We start from the raw sequence: 27,701 nt of genomic DNA, 5'->3' as shown, positions 1-27,701 counted from the left end.
ATGTTGGGTTGTCACCTCGTTCAAAGTGACATGCTATATTCAAGTTGGATCGTCCGTCTTTCAAAGAGACACGTTGGGTTGTCACCTCGTTCAAAGTGACATGTTATATTCAAGTTGGGTCGTCCGCCTTTCAAAGAGACACATTAGATTGTCACCTCATTCAAAGTGACATGTTATGTTCAAGTTAGGTCATCTTCCTTTCAAAGAGACACTTTGGGTTGTCACCTCGTTCAAAGTGTCATGTTATATTCAAATTGGGTTGTCCGCATTTCAAAGAGACACATTGGGTTGTCACCTCGTTCAAAGTGACATGTTATATTCAAGTTGGGTTGTCCGCCTTTCAAAGAGACAGGTTGGGTTGTCACCTCATTCAAAGTGACAGGTTATATTCAAATTGGGACGTCCGTCTTTCAAATAGACACGTTGGATTGTCACCTTGTTCAAAGTGACATGTTATATTTAAGTTGGGTCATCCGCCATTCAAAGAGACACGTTGGGTTGTCGCCTCATTCAAAGTGACATATTATGTTCAAATTGGGTCGTCCGCCTTTCGAAGAGACGCATTGGGTTGTCACCTCGTTCAAAGTGACATGTTATTCACATCATCCTCCTTTCAAAGAGGTGCACTACCTTCATTGTGCAATTTCGCAAGTAACATCGAAGGTATGCGAATGTTTTCAATTTACAATTAATCTTTGCCTTTTGTTTATTATTTTTAGCCCCGTTGATGGACGTAGAGTGTTGTTCAAAACCTTTACTAACGTCTCATATTGTTTTGTTCAAAGTTTATCAAACCAAATTTGGGTTCGTCAACTTTGTTTTATCTCTTTCATCGATCCTAATCAAACAAAGGGGGAAGTTGTTAACACCAAATTTTGGTCTGATATTTCTAAAGTTAATACTTTTTAAGTATTTTTTTTTGAATAGTTCAAAATACATGTTTTGTCATTTTAATGCAATTTGTTGATAATTATCCTTATTCTCAAAGTATTAGAATTTTTATCGGTTAATTCTGTTTATATTATTTTGTCACAACTGGTTGAATACGTTCAAATATTTGTTCATTTTTTATAAAATTATTATTTCTCTTAAATTGTATTTTTTACATGTCATTGGTTACGTTCATTACATTTTTCATATTTATTTTCTCTGTTACGTTTGTTAATATTTATTTTGATATTTTGCACAGTCCAGGAATTCATAGATAATATTTTATACACAGATATTTTATTAACGGGTATTTTGACGTTTTTAAAATAGTGGTATTGTACTATTGGAAGTTTTCAATTCCCTATTTAAAGAAAAGTTTGTTCATTAGGTTAAAGGGTGGTGGATAAGATTTTTAGGGGGTAATTTACAGATTTTTTATTCTTTAGTTGTTCATTATTTTCCAGCAAGTCACCAAAGTTCCACCGAAATCCGGCGAATCCACCACCAAAACCCCTTTGTTTTTTTTCTTGTTCTTCCGGTGAAATAGTCGCTGAAAACAGCTCCAAATAACAACCAGGTATCTCCAGTCACCACCCTCCTTCCCTATTTCTTCTCCAGTAGCTACAGACTATGTCCAACACTTACCTCCTTTATTATTATGATTATATCCATTGCCACCACTACCCCATCTCTCTAGCCACCGCCAACTCTACCATCACTATTATCACGCTATAGTCAATTCCTACTAAATAAACTTTGTCATCACAACTAGCACCACTGCCAACTACCACCATACACTCTTCAGCCATCATCACCAATATTGTCACCTTCACATCCACCACAACTATCAACCACTTCAGCACTATGATCAATCTCTACTACCAACAACCTCCATCATCATAAGTAGCACCGCCGCCAACTACCACAAACACTTCACCAACCACTACACTTTCGTTTTTCATCACCATTAACACCGTCAACTACTAACATCAACACCACCAACTACTAACATCAATCAATTTCATCATTGTAACTACCAACACCACTACCATTCATCACCATTATGTTAGTTATCACAACACCAACCACCTCCACCATCACAACTATCACCACCATCATTACTATTTTACTAGCTACTAACAACAACTATTATTACCAGCACCATCACTAGCGAGTATACGTGTTTCATTTTTTTATCAAATAATAATTTTATTTTTTAAATTCATTTTTAATATTTTAATTAATTTTTATTTGAATTGTATATTTATTATGTACATTCAAATGTTTAAAAACAAACTGTCTTAATCATTCAGTGTTTAGATATAACGACCACATCTTAATTATTCATATTTACACTACTAAATCTTAGGGGCCGTTTGGCCATAGATTTCCCAAGTAATATTTGGGGGGAAATTTGGCAAATAGTGTTTGTTCATACAATTTGTCATTATTTGGCAAAAAAAAATTGGCAAATATTCCAAATTCCCAAATACTAGTTTTTTCTAGTATTTGGACCAAATCTCATTATTTGGGATCTTTTAAAATTAAAATTTTACACCAAACTTTTATATTTTACAAAAACACCCTCTATAGTAGTTATTTGCGTTGTATTACATAATTTTTTACGTGAACACCAAAGTAGTTATGAAATATTCAGTGAATATGAAAGTGATGATATGGTTGTTGATGAAAATGATGAACAATTGGCCCATGGTAACAAAGTCATGTGCTTTGTCTACTTCACGATGTATGGAATGATGTTTGTTGCACTCACTCCAAACTACCACATTGTTCCAATGTCATGGACACTAGTTATTTGTTGCAACGAAGATCCATTGACTTCTAATACAAACTTATGGTTAGTTTTGATATTTTTTAAAACTTATGGGTATAAATCACATTTTTCTTAAAAAAGTCAAATATGTTTCCCAAATACTATGGCCAAACACATGGTGAAATTTCACCCAAATTTTCACTCAAATAATATTTGCCAAAAATATTTGAAAATCCATGGCCAAACGCTAGCTTAATGAAAACAAATGAGACCTAACTGAATCATATAATAAAGTCACGTTCAATTAGCCACATAGGCGCGACCCCATATTCGACCCAAACTAACTAGCAGCAGTGGAATATATGATACTAGCAACAATATCTATTAAATTCTTAATCATTATTTTTTGGGAAAAAGATAAATATATCCCTGAACTATCATAAATGTTATTTAAATATCCTCTGTTATATTTTTGGGACACTAAAACTCTTGTCGTCTAATTTTTGGAGTGTATATATCCTTTGTACTGACGGGGGGACACATGTCTCAATCTTAAAGACCTATCCGAAATTTATTTGATTTTTACCCATAATTAAAAGACTCACCCAACAAATTCAAAACTCGTCCAAATAACTAAGATCCAGCCCAAATTATAAGCCAAAATTTTCATATGCCCATCTCAAAAATAAAAATAATTTTCATTCCTAAAAAAACTCAAATCTTGATACCATAGACCACAACATACATCTCAAACGAAAAGCAATACATTAAAGCATATCAAAGAATCAAATCGGAAACAAAATTACATCAATAAACTTTCAAATTCCATGGAAAAAATCAATCTTAGTAAGAATTTACTCTACTTCAACCAACAAATTACAAGCCCTAATATGCTTAAAGAAGTAATGGAACACTTTGAAGACCAAAACGATTAAAAGATCAAAACTTTATCAGAAATCTCAACAACATACTATCATCGGGTCAGATCTAAGCCCATCACTAAATTAGAAGACAAATTCAAAAATCGAAATGCTCCAAAAAAAAAAAAAAACTAATCTTTGTCTAGGTCTATTTCCATGGCAGTTGAAGCAAGACACCTTAGTCTTTTCACTCAACAACAACAACATATCATTTCAAATCAAAGAAATGAGTTTTCCTACAATACCCAGATGAGGTTCTTCTCTTTTGCCGTTGCCAACGCCGGAATTGTTTTTTGCCCTTTTTGTGCGATTCCGTTCAAATTAAAATGTCTCATGAAATTTGATATAAGGTCTAATTTAGGGAATTAAATGACTAATGAAAGTGAAGATTTTTGGGTTGTTTTTGGATTATAATTTGAGTGTGGGTTTCTAAGTTAATTGGGTGAGTTTTGAATTTGTTAGGTGGGTCTTTTAATGATGGGTAAAAATCAAATAAATTTTGGGTAGGTCTTTAAGAGTGAGGCATGAGTCCCTCCGTTAGTCGAAAGGGTATATACATTCCAAAAATTAAACGGCAAGGGCATTAGTGTAATAAAAGTATAACAGAGGTTATTTAGATACCATTTATGATAGCTCGGAGGTATATTTGTCCTTTTTGTCTTATTTTTTTTTTGTATATTTATTACTTTATTTTTTTATGTCCTACTCAGTGTTCGATATTGGTATTAAAATTCGACTAAATCCATACATACATATGAATATGTTTTGTTAAAATTCTAGCTCTGTACACATGTATGAATATGTTAGGTTGTTAGATTTATGAAAAAAAATTAACCTCAGAGGAGTCTTGCTTTTGGCAGGTACCCACCATATAATTAAACGTTCAGTTTGAATTCGTTAGGTTTGTGCAGTTGGGGCATGATAGGAAGAGTTATAATTATCATAGAATTCATGTTGCAGTAGAAGGGAGTGATTAAGAGTCTGTTTGGATTAGCTTAAAAGTTAATCAAACTTATTTTAAAGTTATTTTTAGCTTTTAAATGGATGGGATATGTTAACAAGAGCCAAGAACTTACTGGAAAAAACATTTACTACTACGCTTTGAAGGGGTCTTCACTACATAAAATATGATCATTAGTGGCAATTAATTAACGGCAATAGCTTAATTGTTGCTAAATATGTATTTTTGCGGCAATAAGCACTGTTTGTATATGTCCCTAAAGCGTTTAGCGACATTGATTCTAATGACACTTAACTAATGTCGGTAAAAACTTTATCACTCCTTATTAATGTCTATATTTATTACCGCTAAAGGTTGTTTTTGTTGTAGTGCTTCCTGATCACTCCTCAGTTGAGAGCATTAGCTGTCAGTTTTATTTCTACTATATGATCTCTGCAGAAGAAGAAAATGTCATCTGATGAACAACTGTTTTCAAATGTTTAAATGCTTGTATTCATTCCTCCACCAACCCATTTTCTGCCTATAAAAAGATACTCAAGGAAACACCACTTCATCACTACTCATCAAGTGTAAAGGCATATATAGGATAAAGAAAAGTAAAGTTATTTAGGCAATAATAGGAAGTGATCATGGCAAACAAGTTGTCCATAGTTATCCTTTGTCTTGCTTTGGTAGTGGTTCATACCACAGCAGCAAGAGAAATGCCAAGTGACAATGGTCTTTCTGACCAAAAGAATGTTTTTGGAGGCGCTGGAGGCATCGCTGGCATTGGCAGCAATGGCTTGCCTTTTGGTGGAGTCGTTAGCGGAGTAGGTGGCAATGTTGGTGGATTTGGTGCTGGAATTGGTGGTGGAGCTGGATTTGGTGGAGGAATTGGGGGTGGTGGACTAGGTGGAGTAGGTAGTATTGGTGGCGATGCTGGTGCTGGTGCAGGAAGTCTTCCACTTCCATGAAGTTATTCATCACTTTCATGTAACTAATTTTTATTCTCATCTTTATTAGTTAAGTTTGTTTCATGCATGTTTGATTATGGTCAAGATTGCTAGCTAACTAGTGTGAGAAAAGAGTGATTTTTTTTTTTCATTTTTTGGTTGTTGTTGTTGTTTGGTTTTATCCATATTGTAATGTTACATGCATGATTTTTTTCCGTGTTCAATGAAAGTAAGTTGTTGCACTTTTTTAAACTTCTTTTAAAGTCAGGTGTTCAACGTTCCACGCTTCTTTTCTCTCACTTTATTTCTTTTATTTACATTGATATGGTTGATCCAAGCGGCTGAATCTTTATGTAAAAAATTCTTATGGTTTGGTGGAGCTGACACCACAAATACAGTATTAATAATATATGAAAGAAATCATGTAGTCTAAAAATACCTAGTGGCTTGGGTTTCCAGCTGGACATAACTAAATTATTTTTAATACAATAATATATTTTAACATATATCGTTAATAAGAAGAAAAAAAATCGTAATATATTTCAATTCAATATATAATATATATATTATAGGTATGTTTCAATCGTAAATAACCACTATAATAAACTTAATTATGTTCCATAGCTATAGTTTGCATATTTACGAGTTGTAGCTACAGTTTAAGTTGTCTCGTTTGTATAATTCACGTGTTTGTATAATTCGTGGGTTTGTATATATAATATGCGGGTACGTTTGTATAATTGAACTATTTTTGTATAAACTCGAAATAACGAATTTATACAAACACATACATCTGAACTTTAAACAGTTATACAAACTATATTATACAAAATTACATTATCCAAAAGTTATATAAATTATATTATACAAATTTTGAATTATACAAACTCGAAACTCCAACCCACGTAATTATCACTGAATGTTGGTCGCGAGTAATAATTAACTAAAACTATAGCTATGATGACTAATTAACTAACATATGTTTATTAACCATGTAATTTTATATAACTAAAATATTTTTAATACAAATGTATTATATCATTAGTGTGTATATATATATACCCTAATGGTATCAATGAGTAAATTATTAGTTTTTTCACTGAATCACTCTTTGATTCCACCATAGTATATATATACTCTAAGGACTCGTTTGGTGTAAGGGATAATACCAAATAGTCCCGGGATTAAATTATAGTACCGCTTATTTTGTTGTTTGGTTGGCAAGTTCGGGATAACTTATCCCGGGATTAATAATTAGTACCGGGATAAGTTATCCCTCTCCTTGGGTGGTATAGTAATCCCGGGATAACTTATCCCGGGATAAAATAGGTAAATGACAAAAATGTCTCTTTCAACCCTTTTGTTGTATCACTTTTTACCTTAATGAAGGGGCATTTTTGTAAATAAATAAATTGTTCTTAAAATTTATTATTTTGAATATAACAAACCAAACACTCAATAAAAAATAATCCCCAACACAACTTATCCCCATCATAACTAATCCCAACATAACTTATCCCAACATAACTTATCCCATCATAACTCATTTTCAAACCAAACGACCCCTAATAGTATTAAGAAGCAATTTAGTAGTTTTTCACTGGAGTGACTTTTTCTTCATTGATACCATCAGAGTGTGTATAATATATATATATATACACTCTGATGTTATCAAGGAGTAAAACGGTATTTGGATTGACTTAAAAGTTGACCAAACCTAAACCCTAAACTTTGGTCAAACCTACTTTTAAGTTAATTTTTTACTTCTAGAAATGTTTGGCAAATATAAAAATAACTTAAAATAAATAAAAAACAACTGAAAATAAGTTAGGAACTATTTGACAAGGTTACAAATAATTTAATATAAGTTAAAGACCAGAAGTAGGTCTCTCATACTTTTTATTTTTTGACTTAAAAGTCATTTAAGTTTAACTTTTTATTTTTGACTCAAAAACTACTTTTTAAGTCAATCCAAACAGGCTCTAACTTAGTAGTGTTATCACTGAAGTGACTTTTTCTTTCTTGATACCACCAGAGTGTATATATATATATATACTCCACTGATATCAAATATTAAATGACTATTAAAGCAAAAGTTATGTCATAAATGATAATAAATATAAAGTAATATTTAAAAGATAATTAATCAAATAAAATATTTAATTTAAATAAAATTTTGAAAGTTAATTATATTCTTAAAGGGATAAGGCATTAGTACCCTCTCTAGACTATAACCGAAATCCCAGAGACACACCTTAACTAAACTAAGGTCCTATTAACCCCCTAAACTTATTATTTTAAATAATTTTGTACACCTTTCTGGCCTACGTGGCCTCCAAATATCTCTCACGCGCCTCACTTAAGTGGAGTCACGGAGTGTGCCACATAAGCCAAAAGGTATACAAAATTACACAAAAAATGAGATTAGGGGGTAGTAGGACCTTAAATTAATTAAGATGTGTCTCTGGGATTTCGGTCATAGTCTAGGGGGTACTTGTGCCTTATCCCTATTCTTAAATGAACACCAAAAATCTTAATCCAATCTTACCAAATCATGAATTGGACCGGATTGGCCCAATGAATCTAGCTCATATTAACGATTCTATGCATAATTTTCTGCGACAACCAAACCAAGCGTAATAATATCAATGAGGTGGTTGGTGTCTTATATATCCATCAATTGAAACATTAACTGAATCATATGATAGGCTACGATCCAAACCAACCAGCAGCAGTGGAATATACAATACTAGCAACAGTATACATAAAATTCATATTTATATATATAGTTATTTTTTTTATTTTCCTACTCAATATTTGATACTTATATTGAAATATAATTAAATTAATACATATGTTTAATATGTTTCGCTAAAATTTTGGCTTTGTACATACGTATGAATATGCTAGGTCGTTAGATTTATGAAAAAAAATTAACTTCAGAGGAGTCTCGCTTTTGGTAGGTACCCACCAAATAATCAAACGTTCAGTTTGATTTAGGGATAGATGTTCGGTTCTTTAGTTCGTTTTTATTAAATTATGGTTCGTCTTTGATTTTCGATTTTATAAAAGTGTGTATCAAATATCGAATCGAACTAATTCGGTTTGGTTCGACTTTTATCAACATTAGTTTGATTTGGTATTTTGAAAACGGGTTTTCAGAGCGAATAAAAATAATTAACTATGTTAAGTGATGATGATGTGTCTCACCATGAAATACTTATTGTGCTTAAAAAAATCATATTTGTCTTTCTCAAGAACATTGTACCACCAACTATTGCTCGAGGAATACAAGGATGAAGACAAATTCCTTTACATGTACATCGACAAAAATACGTTCGACCGGCTCCTCTTGGAAATTAATATTCAAAGTTAACTATCTTGATTGTAAATCTGTTGCTACGTACTTTGATTTGTTCATAAATGGTTTAATTGCTAATTGATATATATATATATATATATATATAATATTTCTATTTTTTTTAAAAAAAAGATTAATAAAAATTTGATTCTTCAATGCACCGAAATTCCAAAACTCTTATATCGAATTGAAGAACTGATTTTTTTTTTAAAATACCAATATCAAACCAAAAAATTAAAACTTCAAATTAATTCGAATCGATTAAATTTTTCGATATTGAGATCCACCGTTTGGTGTGTAGTTGGGGCATGATAAATAGGAAGAGTTATAATTTGCATAGGATTCATGTTGCACAAGAAGGGAGGAATTAAGTGGATGCGATATCTTAACTAACAGCCAGCAACTTACTGACAAAAGCATTTACTACTAGCTTTTGAAGGTCTTTAGTTAGAGAAAGCATTAGCTGTCATTTTTATTTCTTTGATCTCTGTAGAAGAAGAAAATGTCATCGGAGTTCAACTGTTTCCATCTGCCCAATCATAAATTTCAAATGTTTAAATGCCTTTTAAATCGTTTTTATGGAGTTAGTTTGACAAATCAAAAGCTCCCACTCTCTATAAAGGACAGTAAATGAATTAAGGGGTCGTTTTACATACTGTTGCGTACATATAGTGTTTTAGTAATGCTGGTATTAGTTACGTTACCTTTATATTAGTTATTTTGAAATTATTTCTTACATAATGTTCTATTGCATAAGCAATTAATTTGATGAGACGTTTGTTAAAAAAAATTGAGGTTTATAAGAAACAATTTTAATAACCTCTTTCGATACAAGTTCTTTAATTTTTACCCCTATTGATTTGTTGGATGTGAAAAAAATGTCATTTTGACGTCGGAGACATGAAATAGATGGTGGAATCCTTTTGTGGATCCGGAGGTAAAATAAATTGAGCCAATTTTTGTGATTAATAACTGATTTTACCATTATTTGTTTAAAATTTTATTTGGAAAAAAATGATGGATGAAGATATGGAATTTGAAGGAATTGAAAAATTGGAAAGTGAAGTTGAAGAATATATTAAAGAATTTTGATGGAAAAGAGAAAATGGAAAGAAAAGTAAAAAATAAAAAAATAAAAAAGAAAGATGTGAGCCTAGTGGTTGAAAACAAAGAACATTAGTTAATTCTTTTATCTATCTTAACCTTGATCGATAAAGTTATTCCATAAAATTAATTGATATGTGCAAAAATTAACCAGACACATTAAAAAAAAAGTGGTGTGAGATGAGGAAGTGGTTCCCACACTATAATGTCAGTAATAATTTCCTTAGACAAGTATGATTTGGCATATGCCTCACACACGTAAAATAAAATTAAAAAATAGAAATTAATTAGTATGAGTAATTAACCAGACACATTAAAAAAAAAGTGGTGTGAGATGAGGAAGTGGTTCCCACACTATAATGTCAGTAATAATTTCCTTAGACAAGTATGATTTGGCATATGCCTCACACACGTAAAATAAAATTAAAAAATAGAAATTAATTAGTATGAGTAGGTTGCAGACAGAGGGTCCATAGGCCGGTAGCTCAGTAATATCTAATAGTAACCAATTGATCATCTATTTAACACAACACGTTCTTTTGGCCACCTATACACCTTTCTGAAACATGACTAAAAAAATAAATAGTTAATGCTCAAAAGAAAGAAAACATATACAACCTCCCACCCTAAATAATTCCTTTATAGCGTTTAATTTGTTTCAAAGTATTTTGGTGTTTTTAAAAAATATATATGATAATATGAAGTTATGATGTTTTAATTAAGTGAAATTTTTAAGAGAGAAGCCTTAATTATATTTAAAACGGTTAAATGTGTTTCTTAAGGAATAAGGGTGTCCAAAAGTTTAAAAGACAAATACTCCCTCCATCCCTATTTAGTTGTCCACTTTAGAAATGACACACAGATTAAGGCAACAATGATTAGCATAATGAAGTTACAATTTTACCCTTACAGTACAATTTACAATTCCAAAATAAATTCACTCAAGATAACTAATCAATGTTGGGAAGTTCATAAGTTTATTTACTTTATTTATGATAACTTTATTTAAATAAGGGTGTAATAGGAAAAAATTTGTTATCCTTTCTTGATTTGTCAAAATTGACAACTAAAAGAGGAAATATGGACAATTAAATAGGAACGGAGGGAGTAGTAAGAACAAAGAGTGTGGTTAGAATAGAAGAAAATATTTTTAAAATATTTCGCTAGTCAAAATTTTAAAAAAATATTGTTTTAAGAAAATAAAATTTCTTAAAATTAGAAAAATAACTTTTATGGTAGAAATAGAAAACAAATTTCACACAGTCCTCGATCTCATGCGCACGGAACCAAATTTTTGACTAAAAGGTGTTTAAACATAAATAAGTAAAATTGTGTAGAAGTCAAGTAGTGTCAATATGTAATATATAGACATAAATAAAAATATATTTACCTAACTACATGACAGTGTAATTTTTCAATGAATGAGGATGTTGATGAATACCCCTCAAGTTTACATGGCTCCACCATTGCTCCCGCTATCACCCCAAACCCATCTAGATAATAATTTATCTAAATTATATATATATACTTTTGGAATAATGTTCTCTTCCTCTAACCATCAAACATAAAAAAAAAAAAAAAAAAAAAAAAAAAGAGTTATTTTCAACAAAATAAATAAAGGAGGGAAAACATATTTTTTCATTGGCAAACCAACCAAAGGGTTTCTCCAAAAAATAAATAAAGGAGAGAGACATTGAATGTTTCTATTCATTCCTCCACCAACCCATTTTTTGCCTATAAAAAGAGACTCAAGGAAATACCACTTCATCACTACTCATCACTCATCAGGTGTAAAGGCATATATAGGATAAAGAAAAAAAAAGAGAGAATAGGAAGTGATGGCAAACAAGTTGTCCATAGTTATCCTTTGCCTTGCTTTGGTAGTGGTACATATCACAGCATCAAGAGACATGCCAAGTGACAATGGTCTTTCTGACCAAAAGAATGTTTTGTAGGCGCTGGAGGTATCGGTGGCATTGGAAGCAATGGACTGCCTTTTGGTGGAGTTGTTAGCGGAGTAGGTGGCAATGTTGGTGGATTTGGTGCTGGAATTGGTGGTGGAGCTGGGTTTGGTGGAGGAATTGGGGGTGGTGGACTAGGTGGAGTAGGAGGACTAGGTGGTATAGGTGGAGTTGGTGGAGTAGGTGGTATTGGTGGCGGTGCTGGTGGTGGTGCAGGAAGTCTTCCACTTCCATGAAGATTATATTAATATTAGTTCAAGTTTAATTTGTCATGTCATGCATATTGTTTGGTTAGTATTATGGCTAGTGTGAGAAAAGAGTGATTTTTTTTTTCTTTTTGTTGTTGTTGGTGTTTGGTTTCATTCATAGTGTTATGTTATGTGATTTTTCACGTGTTTAATGTAATGTAATTTGTTGCACTTCTTTCTTTTTAAGTCGGGTGTTCAAAGTTCACTGCTTTTTTTCTCTCACGTAGTTTCTTTTTATTTTTTTTGCTTTTAGACGTTTGATTTTGCCATACTTGAAACTATCGCTGGAAAAGAAAAAACGTAACAATTCTTCTAGATATATACTCTAGCAAGCTTGCAACTTGAATGTGAAGAAAGGTGAACTAGCCACAACAACAAACTCATTGTAATTTTACAATTACAAATAAAAGATGAAAAGAATAATATTTACGTAGTTTTATTTCTACCTTGTGAAAATTTAAAAGTTATATATTTATAATAGATTCTTGGCTCACGTGAAGCCTTGCTAGATAGATAAGGAGTAAACTCAAGAAAGTATAGAAGTAGAGCAAAAGAATTTCAATGGTGCGATTGCAATAATTATTGAAATATTTTCTCCAAGAAAAGTACACTACTAATTATATTTTTCACTACAAGAGGAGCATATATTATTTATTTTTCTTGACAAACATCTCAAATTAATCCCAATCTATATCAATTATTTCAACTACGTACCACTTAAACATTATATTCGTCCTTTAACCATAAAAATATCACAAAAGGAGAACTGCTTCCATACCCTACATCCACCTTGTCTCATTACCATGTATCTTCTATTATAATAGGGTTAATTACACTAAATATTTATGTAATATGACCCTATTTTGGATGCATTCTATGTACTTTAGAATTAAACACTAACATCCCCCATATTATAAAAAAAAGATTATATTTACATACTCTATGAGGTATAGCTATAACTAAGTTTATTAAATTATAATTATTACTAAAAGACAAATTAAATTATGAATAAAATTTCGTTATGCATTTATTTTTTATGAAATTTCAAAATGAGGATAAATATATTTGTTGAATTTTTCCACTCATGCCTTTGATTAAAAATAAGAATAATTATTTTTTATAACTCCAATTATATCATATTAAGTAATTTGTGTTCATTTTCTATTGGGCAAATACATATACAAACTCTTATACTTGACTCTAATTTTCATTTTTTTACACTTTAACTAATGCTTTTTCTTTTCAAACCCTCCAAGTCTCCAACATCATTATAAGTGTTCCTTTAAAGCACCTTAATTAATAGGAACAATTGTCAAAAATATAATTTGTGTGCAGTTCACACACTGGTGAAATGGCCTTATAAGCCACCAACAAAATGACACATGGCTCTAAATAAAAGAGTCCGGAGCCTAAAGGGCAAAAAAAAATTGTCAAAAATTCCAAAAGGGCACATCACTTTTTATTCTAACCAAAAGGGCAAAATCGCTGCCCTAGCAGCGATTTCGTCTAAAAAATTTTTTTATTTTTTTTAATTAAAAATCGCTGCCGCAGCAGCGATTTTGTAAAAAAATAAATTTTTATTTAAAATTAAAAATCGCTGCTTTTTTCTTTAAAAAAACTAAACGGTACATCAAAAAAAAAAATTAACCAAAAGGGCTTCTAACAAAACAAAAATACAAATCGCTGCATATTTTCTCAAAAAAAAAAAAACTTTTTTTACTTCAAAATCGCTGCTATAGCAGCGAATTTGGTTAAGAATTTAAAAAAAAAAGTTTTTGTTTGAATTTAATATTCTTTTATTATTATTTATGATATATAATTCAATTTTCCTCATGCTTCAACAATTTTATTGAGTATACTGTTGTCTTGTTTATCATTTTTATATTATTAATAAGTAATAATAGGCATAAAAATAATAGCACTCGGCATGAAAAACGCTGCGCCTGCAGCGATGTGTAAGGAAAAAAAATTCTGACTTAAAATCGCTGTCACAGCAAAAAAAAAAGAAGAATTTTTACAATGGCAGTGATTTTTAATAATAATAAAAAAAAAATTTAACAAAATCGCTGCTGTGGCAGCGATTTTTAATAAAAAATAGCGATTTTGTAAAAATAAAAAAATTTTTTTTAGACGAAATCGCTGCTAGGGTAGCGATTTTGTCAGAGGAAAATCGCTGCGTCAGCAGCGATTTTGCCCTTTTGGTTAGAAAAAAAAGTGATGTGCCCTTTTGGAATTTTTGACAATTTTTTTTGCCCTTTAGGCTCCGGACTCCTAAATAAAATATAAGTTTTTGAGCTTTAAAAGAAAAACCTCAATTTTTTCAAGTCTTGGAATTTTAGTTCAAGATTTGGTCTTTAACTTCTTCCATTTTGTTAAAATAGAAAATTTTGACTATCATTACTGTATTATCTTTTTAGAATTTTATACATATCATTATATTGAGATTGTTTATTATGCCATTGGAGATGGTAAATAAGGTAGAAAAAGCTATAAGATGGAGCTCAATGGTGATGGAGGCAATAAATATAGAGGTAGAGGTGTTGCAAATGTTTTCCAACCTATAATTCGTTATTAATCTTTTATTGTGGTGGCTATCATTTTCTCGAATCACGAAAAATAATAATCATAAGTTGTATAAACTTTAATCAATTGAATAAAGTTGATAAGAAATACATTTAATATATATAGGTAAATCTCATAGACGTTTCTTTGAATAAACTAATGAGTTTGAATTCACGACTTATTTTTAATAAATGAGGGCTTAACGTATAAAATTCATTAGCCTATTAAGAATAAATAAAATTTTCATGAAAAAATATACAAAGTATTTAAACGATTTATAAAAACAACATATTGTATACATAAAATTATATAAAATTTGTGTATATAAGTATCGATTTGATTCCATTTTCTGTTTAGTTTGTTTTTAATAAATCAAATCAAATTAAATATTATCAATGTATAAAAATTAAATCAAAACCAAAACAAAATAAAAATTAATTTAATTCAATTTCAATTTAAATCGATTTTTAACCAAACACAAATACCCCTTTACTCCAAACGTACGTTATTTTGGAAGAAAAAAAGAAAATACGTTATAGTTTCATAACTTTTAAAAGAAGAGAACTACACCTTTTCAAATGAGTGTGTAATTGTTAGCAAGACAAAGAACCACCAACTTCATTGATTCCATTTAATTACTCCTCACAGTATTATTAATAAGTTCATAAATGAGTGCAACCACTTAGTTTGAACCTATTTTTCACGCGTCTGACATGCATCTTCATTTTTACCTTTTGGTCAGAAAATGGCCAGAATGATAAATAACATATTTCACATTATGTTATTTTATTTTATTTTGAACATTTTTATCCTTTTAACTTTAATACTTTTTAATTAAAAAATGAAAAAAAATCAGTTTATTTTAAAATAAAAAGAATATTATAGACTTTTTAAATTTTTGGCTAAATTCTGACCAAATTTTCTGGCCATACAACATTAGCCTTTATAATTTTTGTGATCAATATTCCTATTTCCTTTTTAAAACTTCAAAATTTAAAAGTATAAGAAATTGAGAGGAGGAATCAAGGACACATATTGATTTAGTTACTCGTAGATTCGATTATTAGCAGTTAATTACATTCACTTATAAGTTAATTAAAGGGAAAATGCATAAGTACCCCCCAACTTATGTCCGAAATCCCAGAGACACACTTATACTATACTAAGGTCCTATTACCCGCTCGAACTTATTTTATAAATAATTTTCTACCTCTTTTCGGCCTACGTGGCACTATCAATGAAAAAATTGTCAACACGCGCGGGGTCCAAAAAATAGTGCCACGTAGGCCGAAAAGAGGTAGAAAATTATTTATAAAATAAGTTCGGGGGGGAGGTAATAGGCCCTTAGTATAGTATAAGCGTGTCTCTGAAATTTCGGGCATAGGTTGGGGGGGTACTTATGCATTTTCCCTTAATTAAATATAGAATGAAGACCGGTGTCAATTATTCTGGGAGATGAAGGGGAATGTCCAACATCTTTCTAATAAGCGGGAAGCCGCCAATCACCGAAAGATGAATTTTCAAGGCAAGAACTTTGACACATTGATTTTTCTTATTATCAAGAAAAGGGTATGACATCTCTCTATCACTAAATTTGTTGTCGCTGTTGGAAATCAAGATCGCACAACGTTGGTCTGATAAAAAAATCGAGGTTACATTAGTAAAACAAAATTGGAGAAATCAAAAGATGAAAAATCTGAAGTTGAGTTCAATAATAAATTTTAAAAAAAATATATCAATGCAGAAGGAATTTGGCTACAAATCTTTGCTAAGTATAGTTTCATGTTTCTAGTTTGGAAAAAATCAAACGACATGTGATTTCAATTTTTCCACAGCGAGCTATGAATTTTACTATAAGCGTGTAAATCTTAGTCATAAAAATGGCTAACTATAAAATTAAGTTAAAGTTATATGAGAAAGTACAAAGATTATTTTTGCTTCAAGTTTTTGTGATATAGAGGCCTATGTCTCTCGATTCAATAAAATTAAGTGGTGTCACAGCTTAGCAGTTAAACACACTCAAGTAACTTTTCTTTACAGATTTTGAATTCGTTGATGAAAATCTTTTATGCTTTGAAAAAACTTATATAAAGGTTCTAGTGAATGATTCTCAATCCTTGTACTAGGAAAGTTATAGTGAAATTGGAAAAAGAAAATCTAATTTGGGTTAATTGAAATTACCATTAATTTTCAAAATCATATCAATGGATAGAGAAAGAATGAACCAACAACTTAAGGAAAGAAGGAGATCTTAATTTAGAACATGTGAATATTTATGGGATCTCTAAATATGATTATGAATTGATCGACGTAAATCTTTTAGAGAGTTTTGTTCCATGGTAATTGAACAAAATCCTTGACAGCATATCAATTTTCGAGTAGTTGACTCGTTAATTGGAAAACTACCATATTGAATGAGATTTCTTTGGAGAAAATTTTGATCCCTTTTGAATTCCAAAGGAGAGTAAATATTCTTTTTTGGTTTTAATGTTCCAATCAATTTTTTTCTTATTTCTTATGACAATGTTACAGTAAGAAAAGGTGATTACTCAAGGTGATTACTCAGTAAGACCCTTCTATTTCAAATACATATAGAGGGGTCATATTATTGTCGAACAAGAATGATTTAAAAAATAAATTAATAGAGATCACTACAAACAAATTATGTGTTACTTTAATTTGGTGAGGAATTTTACTGTGTGAAAGTGCACGAAAGAAATTTTAGTTAGATAACTTGCAAGTAGTGGCCTAGCTAGAATGCGACAACAAGAAATAACCACTTTTGAAGCCACACAAATTAAAACACAATCATGAATATTTTAAGTCTCATTGTCAAGTTTCGGCACGTCTATACGTCAATAAGTCTCAAAGTAAGGGGCATTTGTAGACATATAAATTTTATTGGGTTAAATTCATACAAAAATTTGAAATTCATGTTCATTTGGGTTGATTAATTAGTTTGGACTTTACAAATTAATTAGTCCATTTTAATAATTTCAAGTCTGGTCCATTACACCTTGAAGCCTAAACTCATGCCATATGCCATGATGACGACGCATACAAGACTAATAAGATGAAATCACGTATCCAAATGATGTGGTAGTTCTAGTAAAATTCAAGAACCAATTGTTAGGATATCTCTAGGATAGGTACCTTATATCATTTGGAGTTTATTTCCTCTGTTTCCAGACTTCTTATTATATCAAAATAAAAATTTGACGAAGAAGTGGCACATGATATGAGTCTCTCTCAACGTAGGTTAGCATAATGTACGCCATCCATAGGAAATAAAGCTCGTATCCCCTCACAGAAGGCGTTAATGGCACAAGGGAACACAACGAAAGGAACTCACACACTAAGGGCGAAAGAGGGAACAACGGAAGAAAGTGCGACACTATCGAAAAAGGGGAGGGTGCTAAACCTAGTAATAAAACAGGGCAAGTGAAGGTGACGAATGAGAGTAATAGTCCAAAATTGATGAGAGTGACGGTAGGTAGCGAGCTGCAAAATTCGGTTGAAGCTCAACCCACACCAAAAATTGTAAAGTCAAACATGGAAGTGGGGAATCACACTGATGCGAGGCAGCTGCGGGAAGAGTGGTCTGAAATACATAGTTCAACTTCCAAAATGTCTTGGGCTGATGAAGTAGAGGCCATGCCGGATAGAATGAAGAAGCCGTCTATCTAGGATAATTTTGATATTACTAAGATCTCAAATGCGGGGTTCAAATTGATTATGTTGCGCCAGAAATGCAAGGGGAGATTCCTGTATGTGAAATCAAAATTGAAGATATTGGTACTGAAATAGACTATTGGAAACACTCTGTAATCTGCTATGTGCTTGGGGCTCATCCCTCTTTTGCTGTGTTGAATGGTTTTATCCAACGTCTGTGGGAAAAGTGGGGTATCAACAAGGTTGCAATGCTACAAAATGGCATAGTTATTGTTAAATTTGAAGCTGCAACAGGTAAGGATGATGTTGTTCAAGGAGGAATATACCATTTCGACAACAAGCCATTTATTGTAAAGGCATGGTCTCCTGAGATGGAGTTCACGAGGGATGAACTTCACTCAGTACCAATATGGGTTAAGCTACCTGGCCTGGATTTCAAGTACTGGAGCCCAATCAGTTTGAGTAAAATTGGAAGTCTCATCGAGAAACCTTTGATGGTAGACAGTCACACTGAAAAGAAACAAGGGTTGAATTTTGCAAGACTCCTTATTGAAGTGGACATTGATACGGACTTGCCAGAAAGGGTGATGTTTAAAAATGAAAGGGGGAATTTGGTTGAGCAGAAAGTTCAATATGATTGGAGGCCTATAATATGTAAATTTTGCAAAAAGTATGGGCATAATATAAAGGAATGCAGGAAGAATAAACCACCAGGAGAGGAAAAAGACTAGGATCGGACCAGAATCGAGAAAGGAAGGCTAAGACAGATGAAGGAATGCCATAAGCTACACAAGTTGGAGGTGCGAAGACAGGAACTGGGAAGATGACGAAGACGCCATCTCCAACAAAGCAGGGTAATACTGAATGGATTAAGCCAACAAGGATACAGAGGCCAACAAATGTACAACAAGAACACTATAAGCAAAGGCAGATGGGGCTGGTTAAGAACACATTCCAAGTTCTGAACCAAGAATCAATAAACACAAAGGGAGTGACAAGTCAATCCAGAAATATGGGAGGCAGTAATATCCCTATTATTAGGAATGGATAACATGATATGCTGGAACATTAGGGGGTTTCAATGGCCCTAATAAGCAAAATGAGGTTAATATCCTTTGCAATAAAGAGAGGGTAGGACTAATTGTGCTGGTTGAAACAAAAATAAAAGCTGGGAAGATCAAGAAAATTGCAAGGAAAATGTTTAGGGGATGGGAATTTATCACAAACTTACAACATCACTACAATGGAAGAATTTGGCTCACTTGGAGGCCGGATGTGTTCAAAGTAGTGGAAGAAAGTAGTAGTGCTCAAACAGTAGCTAGTCGGGTAATACATAATGGAGTAAAAATTCTATTCATTCTAAGAGTGGTGTTTTAATACCAGGGAGGATAGGAAGGATTTGTGGAGGTATATGGAGAGGGTGAGCATGAGATGTAACGATCCATGGCTCATCATGAGGGATTTTAACTCAATTCTTAATATGGATGATAGATGTGGTGGGAATCTTGTTTCGATGGTCGAAGTACTAGACATGCAGGCATGTATTGGAAAATGTGGACTTATAGAACTCCCTCCACATTGGAGTAGGTACACATGGAGTGATAAGCAAAGAAGTAATAAGACTTTTTCGAAGATTGACCGGGTGTTTGTAAATATAATATGGTTGAACAAGATGCCAGATTATAGTGCTACTTTTCTCAACGAGGGAATAAGCGATCATTGTCCAGCGAAGCTAGAGAGAATTAATGGTAACAGAAGGTCTAGACAATTTAAATACTGTAATGTATGGTCGAGTCACCCAAAGTTTATGGAAATAGTAGAAATAATCTGGGAAGTTTATGTTAGTGCATGTAAAATATTCCAGTTGGTAAAGAAGCAAAAAATGTTGAAGGTGGAGCTAAGGAAATTGAATAAGCAACACTTTCGAATATAGTGGTAGAGGAAGATGAAGATAGAGAGGCATTGGCGTCAGCACCGTCAGCTCTACATGCTAACCCCATGGACAGTAATCTATAACAAAAAGAAAAGGCGCAGTATCAGAAATTCAGAAAATCTTCATATCTAGCAGAGGTGTATCTACAACAGAGGAGCAAAGTAACTTGGATTCAATTAGGGAATAATAACTCCATATACTTTTTTTTTGTGATCAACCACCTGCAGCAGGCTATAATGCAAGTGAAAGATAGCACAAGAGTGCTTCAAACAAAGCATGAATGCATAGCTAATGTATTCGTGGCGTTTTACCAAGATTTGCTAGGTACTAAGGAGATCAACAGAAGAAAGGCTTTGAGGAATTTCCTGAGATATGGCCATACTTTAACATTCATCACGCAAGTTGAGTTGATAAGGGAATATACTAAAAATGATGTCAAGAAAGCCATTTTTAACATTGGCAGTAATAAGAGCCCTGGTCCATATGGATATGGAAGTGATTTTTACAAAAAGGCTTGGAAAGTTGTGGGAAATGATGTTACGGAGGCAGTTTTGCAATTCTTTAGGAATGGAGAATTTTTGAAGCAATTAAATGCTACAATGATCTCTTTAATTCCCAAAGTACCAGCCCCACAATCGGCTAGTCAGTTTAGACCCATTTCATGTTGCAACATCCTATATAAATGCATCTTTAAACTATTATGTGAAAGATTGAATGAGGTACTGCCTAGCCTGGTGTCTGATAAACAAGCAACTTTTGTTACAAGGAGGTCTCTAGTACACAACGTATTGGTATGTCATGATATATTGAGGCACTATAACAGAATACTTCACCAAGGTGTATGATGAAGATCGACCTGAGAAAGGCATATGACATGGTTAGTTGGGAATTGTTATAGAAGCACTAGAGGGGGTATGGTTTTCCTAGTTCATTTATTCAAATGGTTATGGTGTGTATATCCTCTACCAAGTTATCTGTAAGGATAAATGGAGAGGGGCATGGCTACTTTGCATGACATAGAGGATTGAGGCAATGAGATCCAATCTCTCATCTGTTATTTGTCTTGGTTATTGAATATCTCACTCGAACACTTAGCAGAATGAGTGAACTTCCAGATTTCAAATTTCATCCCATGTGTAAGGAGCAAAGGTTGACTCACTTAATATTTGCGGATGATCTAATGATTTTCTGCAAAGGGAATATAAGGTCCATTCAAAGAGTCCGGGAAGCTTTGGAGCACTTTAGTGATACCACTAGATTAGTGGCTAATGTGGAGAAATCCAATATTTTTCTAGCTGGGATCACTGATGATTTAAATGAGGAGATATTAGAAATGACAGGATACTCTTTAGGTACTCTACCTATTAGGTATCTTGGGCTTTCACTATCTTCAAAGAAATGGGGTAAGATGGAGTGTCACCAACTAGTGGAGAAGATTACAGAGAGGGTAACAAATGCTTATGCTAGGAAGCTCTCTTATACAGGAAGACTACAAATAGTCAATGATGTCTTCTTTTCGCTATTTAATTATTTGGGTGGAGTCTTTATCTTACCTCAAAGTGTGCTCAAGGCCGTGGATAGAAAATGCAAAGATTTTATATGGGGAAGTAGTACAGATCAGAGAAAAGCACATTTGGTTGCTTGGGACAAGGTGTGCGTCCAAAGAAATTTGGAGGACTAAATGTTAAGGGGTGCAAAAATTGGAATGAAGCTTCAGTTGGGAAGTTATTATGGCAGGTTTCAGAAAAACAAGACATTCTCTAGGTAAAATAGGTACATGGAGTGTATATAAAGCAACATGGAAATATTTGGAATCACATACCACCTACAGATTGTAGTTGGTATTGGAGAAAGTTGACCTCTCTGAAAACTAAGATGGTAGATTGGTACCAAAATGACAAATACAAGCTGACAAAATGTGGCACTTATTCAGTAACAAGGAGCTATAATGTATTGATAGGGGCTCAAACCAGGCTTTGGGAAGCAAACCTTATATGGACAAAAATTATGCAGTCAAAACATAGATTTATCGTATGGTTAGCAAACCAGAACAGACTGCTCACTAAGTCTAGAATGATGAGATTGAACATTCATGTGGAGCATACAAAGTGTTGTCTCTGTTTGGCAGGGGTGGTAGAAACTCCTCAATATATTTTCTCCGAGTGTGAATGGATTACTGCAGTTCGACATGGTTTGGCAAAATGGTCAGAGGTCCAAATGATTCAGAAGGATGTCCCACAAAGTCTGAAATGGCTGAAACGAAGAAAATGAAAGCAAATACAAAAGGAAATTGTGGTGGCAATTTGGGGGGCAATGATCTATCACACATGGAAAGCAAAGAATTAGAAGATTTTTTGAAGCATAGATATGAGTACAAGTTGTGCAATTGTACAGATACAGGAAGAAGTGAGAGCTCGACTAGCCACTCTCCAGAACACAAGGGGTGCCGTGAGGTGTCAGACTCTGTGAGAAGACTAACTAGAGAATAAATAGTTTAGATCAAAAGAATAAAATTGTTTGTATTTGGTAATAGCTTATGGTTTTTTCCTGGAATAGTTTTGCTTGAGGCCTGGATAGTCCTAAACATCTTCTTAGAGGTGGTTGGGACTAAAGGTGCTCTTTAAGTTGTAATTTTGAAGTTCATGTTGGAGTAATGGTAGTAGTTCACAGTTATTACCAAAAAAATATTATTAAGTTGGACAGAAATAATTATATTTTGTGGAAGTCCCAAGTTTTACCTACTCTAAGAGGACATGGCCTTGAAGGTTATGTAGATGGGTCTCACAAATGTCCATCAAAATTTGTTGCAAGTAGCTTGATAAAAGAAACCTCTGCCGAAGCTACTATTAATCCAAATTATTTGGCATGGCGGAAACATGACCAATTACTCCTGAGTTGGTTCTTGTCAACACTCACAAAGAGTGTTTTGGGGCAAGTTGTTGGTTGTACCATAGTCATGGAGGTTTGGCAAGCCCTGGAACTATGTTCGCATCACAGTCAAAGGCGCGATTGATGCAACTCCGCCTACAACTTCATACAACTAGAAAAGGGATCCACATCTATGATAAACTATTTACAGAAAATGAAATATATTGCTGATAACTTGACTGTTGCGGCACAACCTCTTAGTGAGGAAGATCTTACATTGTATATTCTTGGTGGCTTAGATCCCGATTATGATGCATTGGTGGTCTCTATTACCTATAGAGTTGAAATCATATCCCTTGCTGACTTACATGGGTTTTTGCTAAGCCATGAGACACGTCTTGAAAATCTAAGTACTATTGAACAAAGGCAAGTGCACTTTACTGCAAAATCTTCAAATTTTAATCCTAAATGTGATGATGGCTACAAAAAGAACTCTAACCCAAACCTGAATCAACATTATGGAGGACGCTCGGGAAGGGGTCGAGGATGTGGTGGCAGGTTCAATAATGCACATCGTCAGCCTCACAATTTTACAGGTTCATCACAATGTCAAGCTAAGTGTGTTATAAGTTTGGTCATATGTCTCTCAATTTCGTTATCATAGGTTTTATCATTCTTATCAAGTCAATGCACAAACTCAAATGGCAGCCTACATCGCTCCACCAAATGTTGTATCTGATCCAGCTTGGTATCCAGATTCTAGTGCTACGTACCATGCATCTTACAAATGATCATCTCAACAATTTGGCTCTTAGAGGAGACTACCATGGTACATACAAAATTTTGGTTGGTAATGGAGCTGGTTTGAAAATTTCTCATATTGGTGATTCTAAATTATTATCATCATCTAGAGCCTTGCACTTAAATAAAATCTTATTTGTCCCTGAAATTACTAAGTGTGGCTTAAGTTACTGCTGACAACAATGTTTATTTTGAATTTCATCCTAACTTTTGTGTTGTGAAGGATCGGACAATGAGGAAGGTGCTATTGTAAGGGAGACTTGAGCATGGCCTTTACAAGCTTCTTTTCACCGAAGATCCAACTGGCAGTCCTTAAATAAATCACAAGTTTTTCTTTCGTCCAAATCCTTTTTCGATGTTTGGCATAATAGATTAGGTCACCCCTCAATAAAAGTAGTTCAAAGTGTTGCTAGAACACTTGATTTTTCCATTCTAGCAAATAAGAGTTCTAGCATTTGTGGGTCTTGTCAACAAGGAAAAAGTCATAAATTACCTTTTACATCATCCTCTTATTTTTCTTTGAATCCTTTAGACTTGATTCACTCTGATGCATGGGGTCCTGCCCTGCCTCTTATTTATCAAATAATAAATTTCGTTACTATGTTATCTTCATTGATGATCGCACAAAATTCACTTGGTATTATCCCATGTCCTTTAAAAGTGAAGTCTACTCGTTTTTTCTACGATTTAAATATCAAGTTGAAAATTATTTTGAACGCAAAATTAAAATAGTTCAATCTGATTGGGGTGGGGAATATCTAAAATGTTCAAAGTTCTTTGACTAAGTTGGTATTCTGCATCATATTTCTTGTCCTCATATCCATGAACAAAATGGATCCGCCGAACGAAAACTGTTATTGGTGCATGCCTCACTTCCTCTTCATTTTTGGGATGATGCCTTTTCTACTGTCGTGTATCTCATCAGTCGTATGCCTACTCTTATCCTTCATAACATATCACCTTTTGAGAAATTATATAAGAAAATTCCTGATTATAATTTCTTAAATGTTTTTGGGTGTGCTTGTATCCTTATTTACGACCATTCAACTCTCACAAACTTGCTTTTAGATCTTCTCGATGTCTCTTTCTTGGTTATAGCCCAATACATAAAGGCTATAAATGTATTCATATACCTAGTGGTCGAATCTATATCACTCGTCGACATGTTGTCTTTGAAGAGTCGATTTTCCCGTTTGCACTAAACAACAGTACATTGCCCGTGCCACTGCCTCCTTCACAAGTTCCTTCAATGTTATATGTAATTGCCCCTTTTTCAGCACCAACACCTCTTTATTCCTTACATTCAACTCCCATAAAATCTCTTATCAATCCAACCCTTTCAGGTGCTTTAATACCATCCCTTCCAGCTAATACTTCTCCCAAGTCTCCACCACTGTCATCAAATTTACTTACGACTGTGAATGTCACTGTTGACTTGCCCTTATTACCGAGTGTTGTCCCTTCACCTTTACAGTCCGAACGACACAACACTACTTATGTCCCACACCATATGATCACTAGATATACAGCAAAACACTAACAATCTAAAGCCAACTTGACCACCAAATATCCCCTTTCAAATTCTCCGATCTACCCATCGAGCCTGCTTGTTTCTCCCAAGCCAATAAGGATGCAAGTTGGAGAAAGGCTATGCAAGAGGAATATAATGCTCTCATCCAAAATGGTACATGGACCCTTATGCACGCATCCAATGCAAAGAACATTATTGGTAGTAAGTGGATATTTTAAACTTAAGCTCCATACAGATGGTTATATAGAGCGATACAAGGCTCATTTAGTTGTTAAAGGATTTAATCAAGAGCCTGACATTGATTATCATGACACATTCAGTCCAGTAGTGAAGACTACTACCATTAGAGTGGTTCTTACTTTAACTTTATCAAAAGGTTGGTCACTACGACAACTCGATGTCAAGAATGCCTTTTTACACGGTGAATTAGATGAGGAGGTCTATATGACTCAACCTACCGGGTTTGTTGATCCAAAACATGTTTGTAGACTTCACAAGGCTCTATATAGCCTTAAACAAGCCCCCCCGAGCTTGGTTTGCGAAACTAAGTAGTGTGTTACTTCATGTTGGATTTCTTGCCTCCAGGGTTAATTATCACTATTCATTTTCCATTCTAGCGACATATTCATCATTGTGTTGGTCTATGTTGATGACCATATTATCACTGGAAATCCAGATGCCTTCATCAAAAATCAAATTGATAAGCTCTCAGTTTGAAGGACCTTGGCAGATTACACTACTTCTTGGGTGTAGAAGTTCACAAGGTTTAATGCTAACTCAAACCAAGGTTGTCACACCTAAGCTTTGGTGTGACAACCCTTATGCTATTTATTTTACTACTAATCCAATTTTTCATGCACGCACAAAGCACATTGAATTAGACTTTCATTTTATCAGAGAAAAAATAGCTTCGAAGGATCTTGAGGTCAGATACATTAGCTCACTGGATCAGGTAGCAGACACATTGAACAAAAGCTTGCCGGTTCGAAGATTTCAGTTTCAGCGTGACAAGCTCGTTGTTGTGGACACACAACTTCCCTTGAGGGGGATATAAGTTTATTTCCTCTGTTTCCAGACTTCTTATTATTTTAGGAGGCTATCTCTTCTGTATCTATTTAATATGTACGTGTATGCTACAATTGAATGAGTAGAGAAAGTGAGATCTTCTCCAAGTCTTACACCAATCCACTTCGCCAAGTGTCAAAATGACATCTTTTGGCCATTCATAAGTAACATTGTCCACCCATTACAACTATAAATAGGGGATAGACACGACATTCAGAGGTATTCTGCAAACACTTCAACAAGCATTGGAGCAAGCATTGTAGAAAACTACAATATCTACTACATAGTTCTTTCAAGGAGTTACCAACGTAATTTTTTCCAAAGATCTTTTCTAAAGCAACAAAGCACTAACCAACATTTCCCACGATTGCAATACATCTCTAGGAGATCCAAATCATCCAACAATTCGAGAAGTTTGCTATTGAAGGCCCTCGAATCTTGGAGAAGTTTAGGAAAGAAGAATCTAGAGAGTAACGAAATTATACACAATTTCATCAATAAAAATGACCTTTTCTTTTATTTAGTTTTACTGGCAGTTAATTTTTGGTATACCAAAAATTAATTGCGAACAACTGTAAATCCTATTAAAGTCAAATAAACTAAGCGAATATATTGTGTCATCATCCCCATTTGCTACAAGCAGGGGCGGACCTACAGTGGTTCAAGTGGGGTTCATATGAACCCACTTCGTTGAAAAATAACACTGTATATATATGTATATTTAATCAGTTTTTAAAATTTTATATGTATATATTAAATTTTGAACCCACTAACACAAGTCTGAAGCTTAGCCAAGTGGTTGAGGGGGTTCAATTTTCCCAGCCAACCCGGGATCGAATCCCCATTGCCACATTTTAGTTTTAATTCGTTTTTTTGATATATAAAACGTTCACACACAGTTTTGTCCTCTATGTAGGTGTAACTTTTGTCCTTTTAGTTACTTAGAAACTATAAAAAGTATAACAACTTTTTACTTTTACAATGAAAAGTCCAATAGTCAACAACTTTTGTCCTTTTTGTTTTTAATTTTTTTTTTTTAAAAAAACTCGCAACTAAAAAGGCACTAATCCCTATTATT

The 27,701-nt window shown here is 33.3% G+C and overlaps 3 protein-coding genes across 5 annotated transcripts in view; all 3 read left to right on the top strand.

Moving 5' to 3' along the window:
* Positions 1–12,396, top strand: part of LOC102586498 (acanthoscurrin-1-like) — a 20,573-nt gene extending 8,177 nt beyond the window's left edge. The window contains exons 1-2 of one of the 3 annotated variants that reach the window (XM_015309980.1): positions 5,212–5,485; positions 12,091–12,396. In XM_015309980.1, coding sequence (XP_015165466.1) covers positions 5,215–5,485; positions 12,091–12,179 — 360 coding nt within the window. In that variant the 5' untranslated portion in view covers positions 5,212–5,214 and the 3' untranslated portion in view covers positions 12,180–12,396. Of the gene's footprint in view, positions 1–5,211; positions 5,760–12,081 lie in introns of those variants that run through there. The other 2 variants (XM_006350236.2, XM_015309981.1) reach the window with 2 other exon arrangements.
* A 6,106-nt stretch (positions 12,397–18,502) lies between these two features.
* LOC107061145 (uncharacterized) lies at positions 18,503–19,156 on the top strand. The gene has a single exon (XM_015309961.1). The coding sequence runs from the start codon at positions 18,503–18,505 to the stop codon at positions 19,154–19,156; it is 654 nt and encodes a 217-aa protein (XP_015165447.1).
* A 4,284-nt stretch (positions 19,157–23,440) lies between these two features.
* On the top strand, positions 23,441–24,017 carry LOC107061144 (uncharacterized). The gene is made up of 2 exons (XM_015309960.1): positions 23,441–23,784; positions 23,891–24,017. The coding sequence occupies exons 1-2, from the start codon at positions 23,441–23,443 to the stop codon at positions 24,015–24,017; spliced, it is 471 nt and encodes a 156-aa protein (XP_015165446.1).
* Positions 24,018–27,701: the final 3,684 nt, after the last annotated feature.

This window comes from Solanum tuberosum, unplaced genomic scaffold, assembly GCF_000226075.1.
Source record: "Solanum tuberosum cultivar DM 1-3 516 R44 unplaced genomic scaffold, SolTub_3.0 scf00115, whole genome shotgun sequence".
Taxonomy (NCBI): Eukaryota; Viridiplantae; Streptophyta; class Magnoliopsida; order Solanales; family Solanaceae; genus Solanum; species Solanum tuberosum.
Note: the sequence above shows the minus strand (reverse complement) of the source record. Positions and strands in the feature narration are given on the sequence as shown.

What these genes read in the sequence shown, in the direction of transcription:
- LOC107061144 (XM_015309960.1), top strand. Translation starts at nt 23,441, where the DNA reads ATGAAATATATTGCTGATAACTTGACTGTTGCGGCACAACCTCTTAGT. An exon ending in GGTCGAGGATGTGGTGGCAG is followed by an intron (nt 23,785 to 23,890) that starts GTTCAATAATGC and finishes TCGTTATCATAG; the next exon opens with GTTTTATCATTCTTATCAAG.
- LOC107061145 (XM_015309961.1), top strand. Translation starts at nt 18,503, where the DNA reads ATGCAAGGGGAGATTCCTGTATGTGAAATCAAAATTGAAGATATTGGT.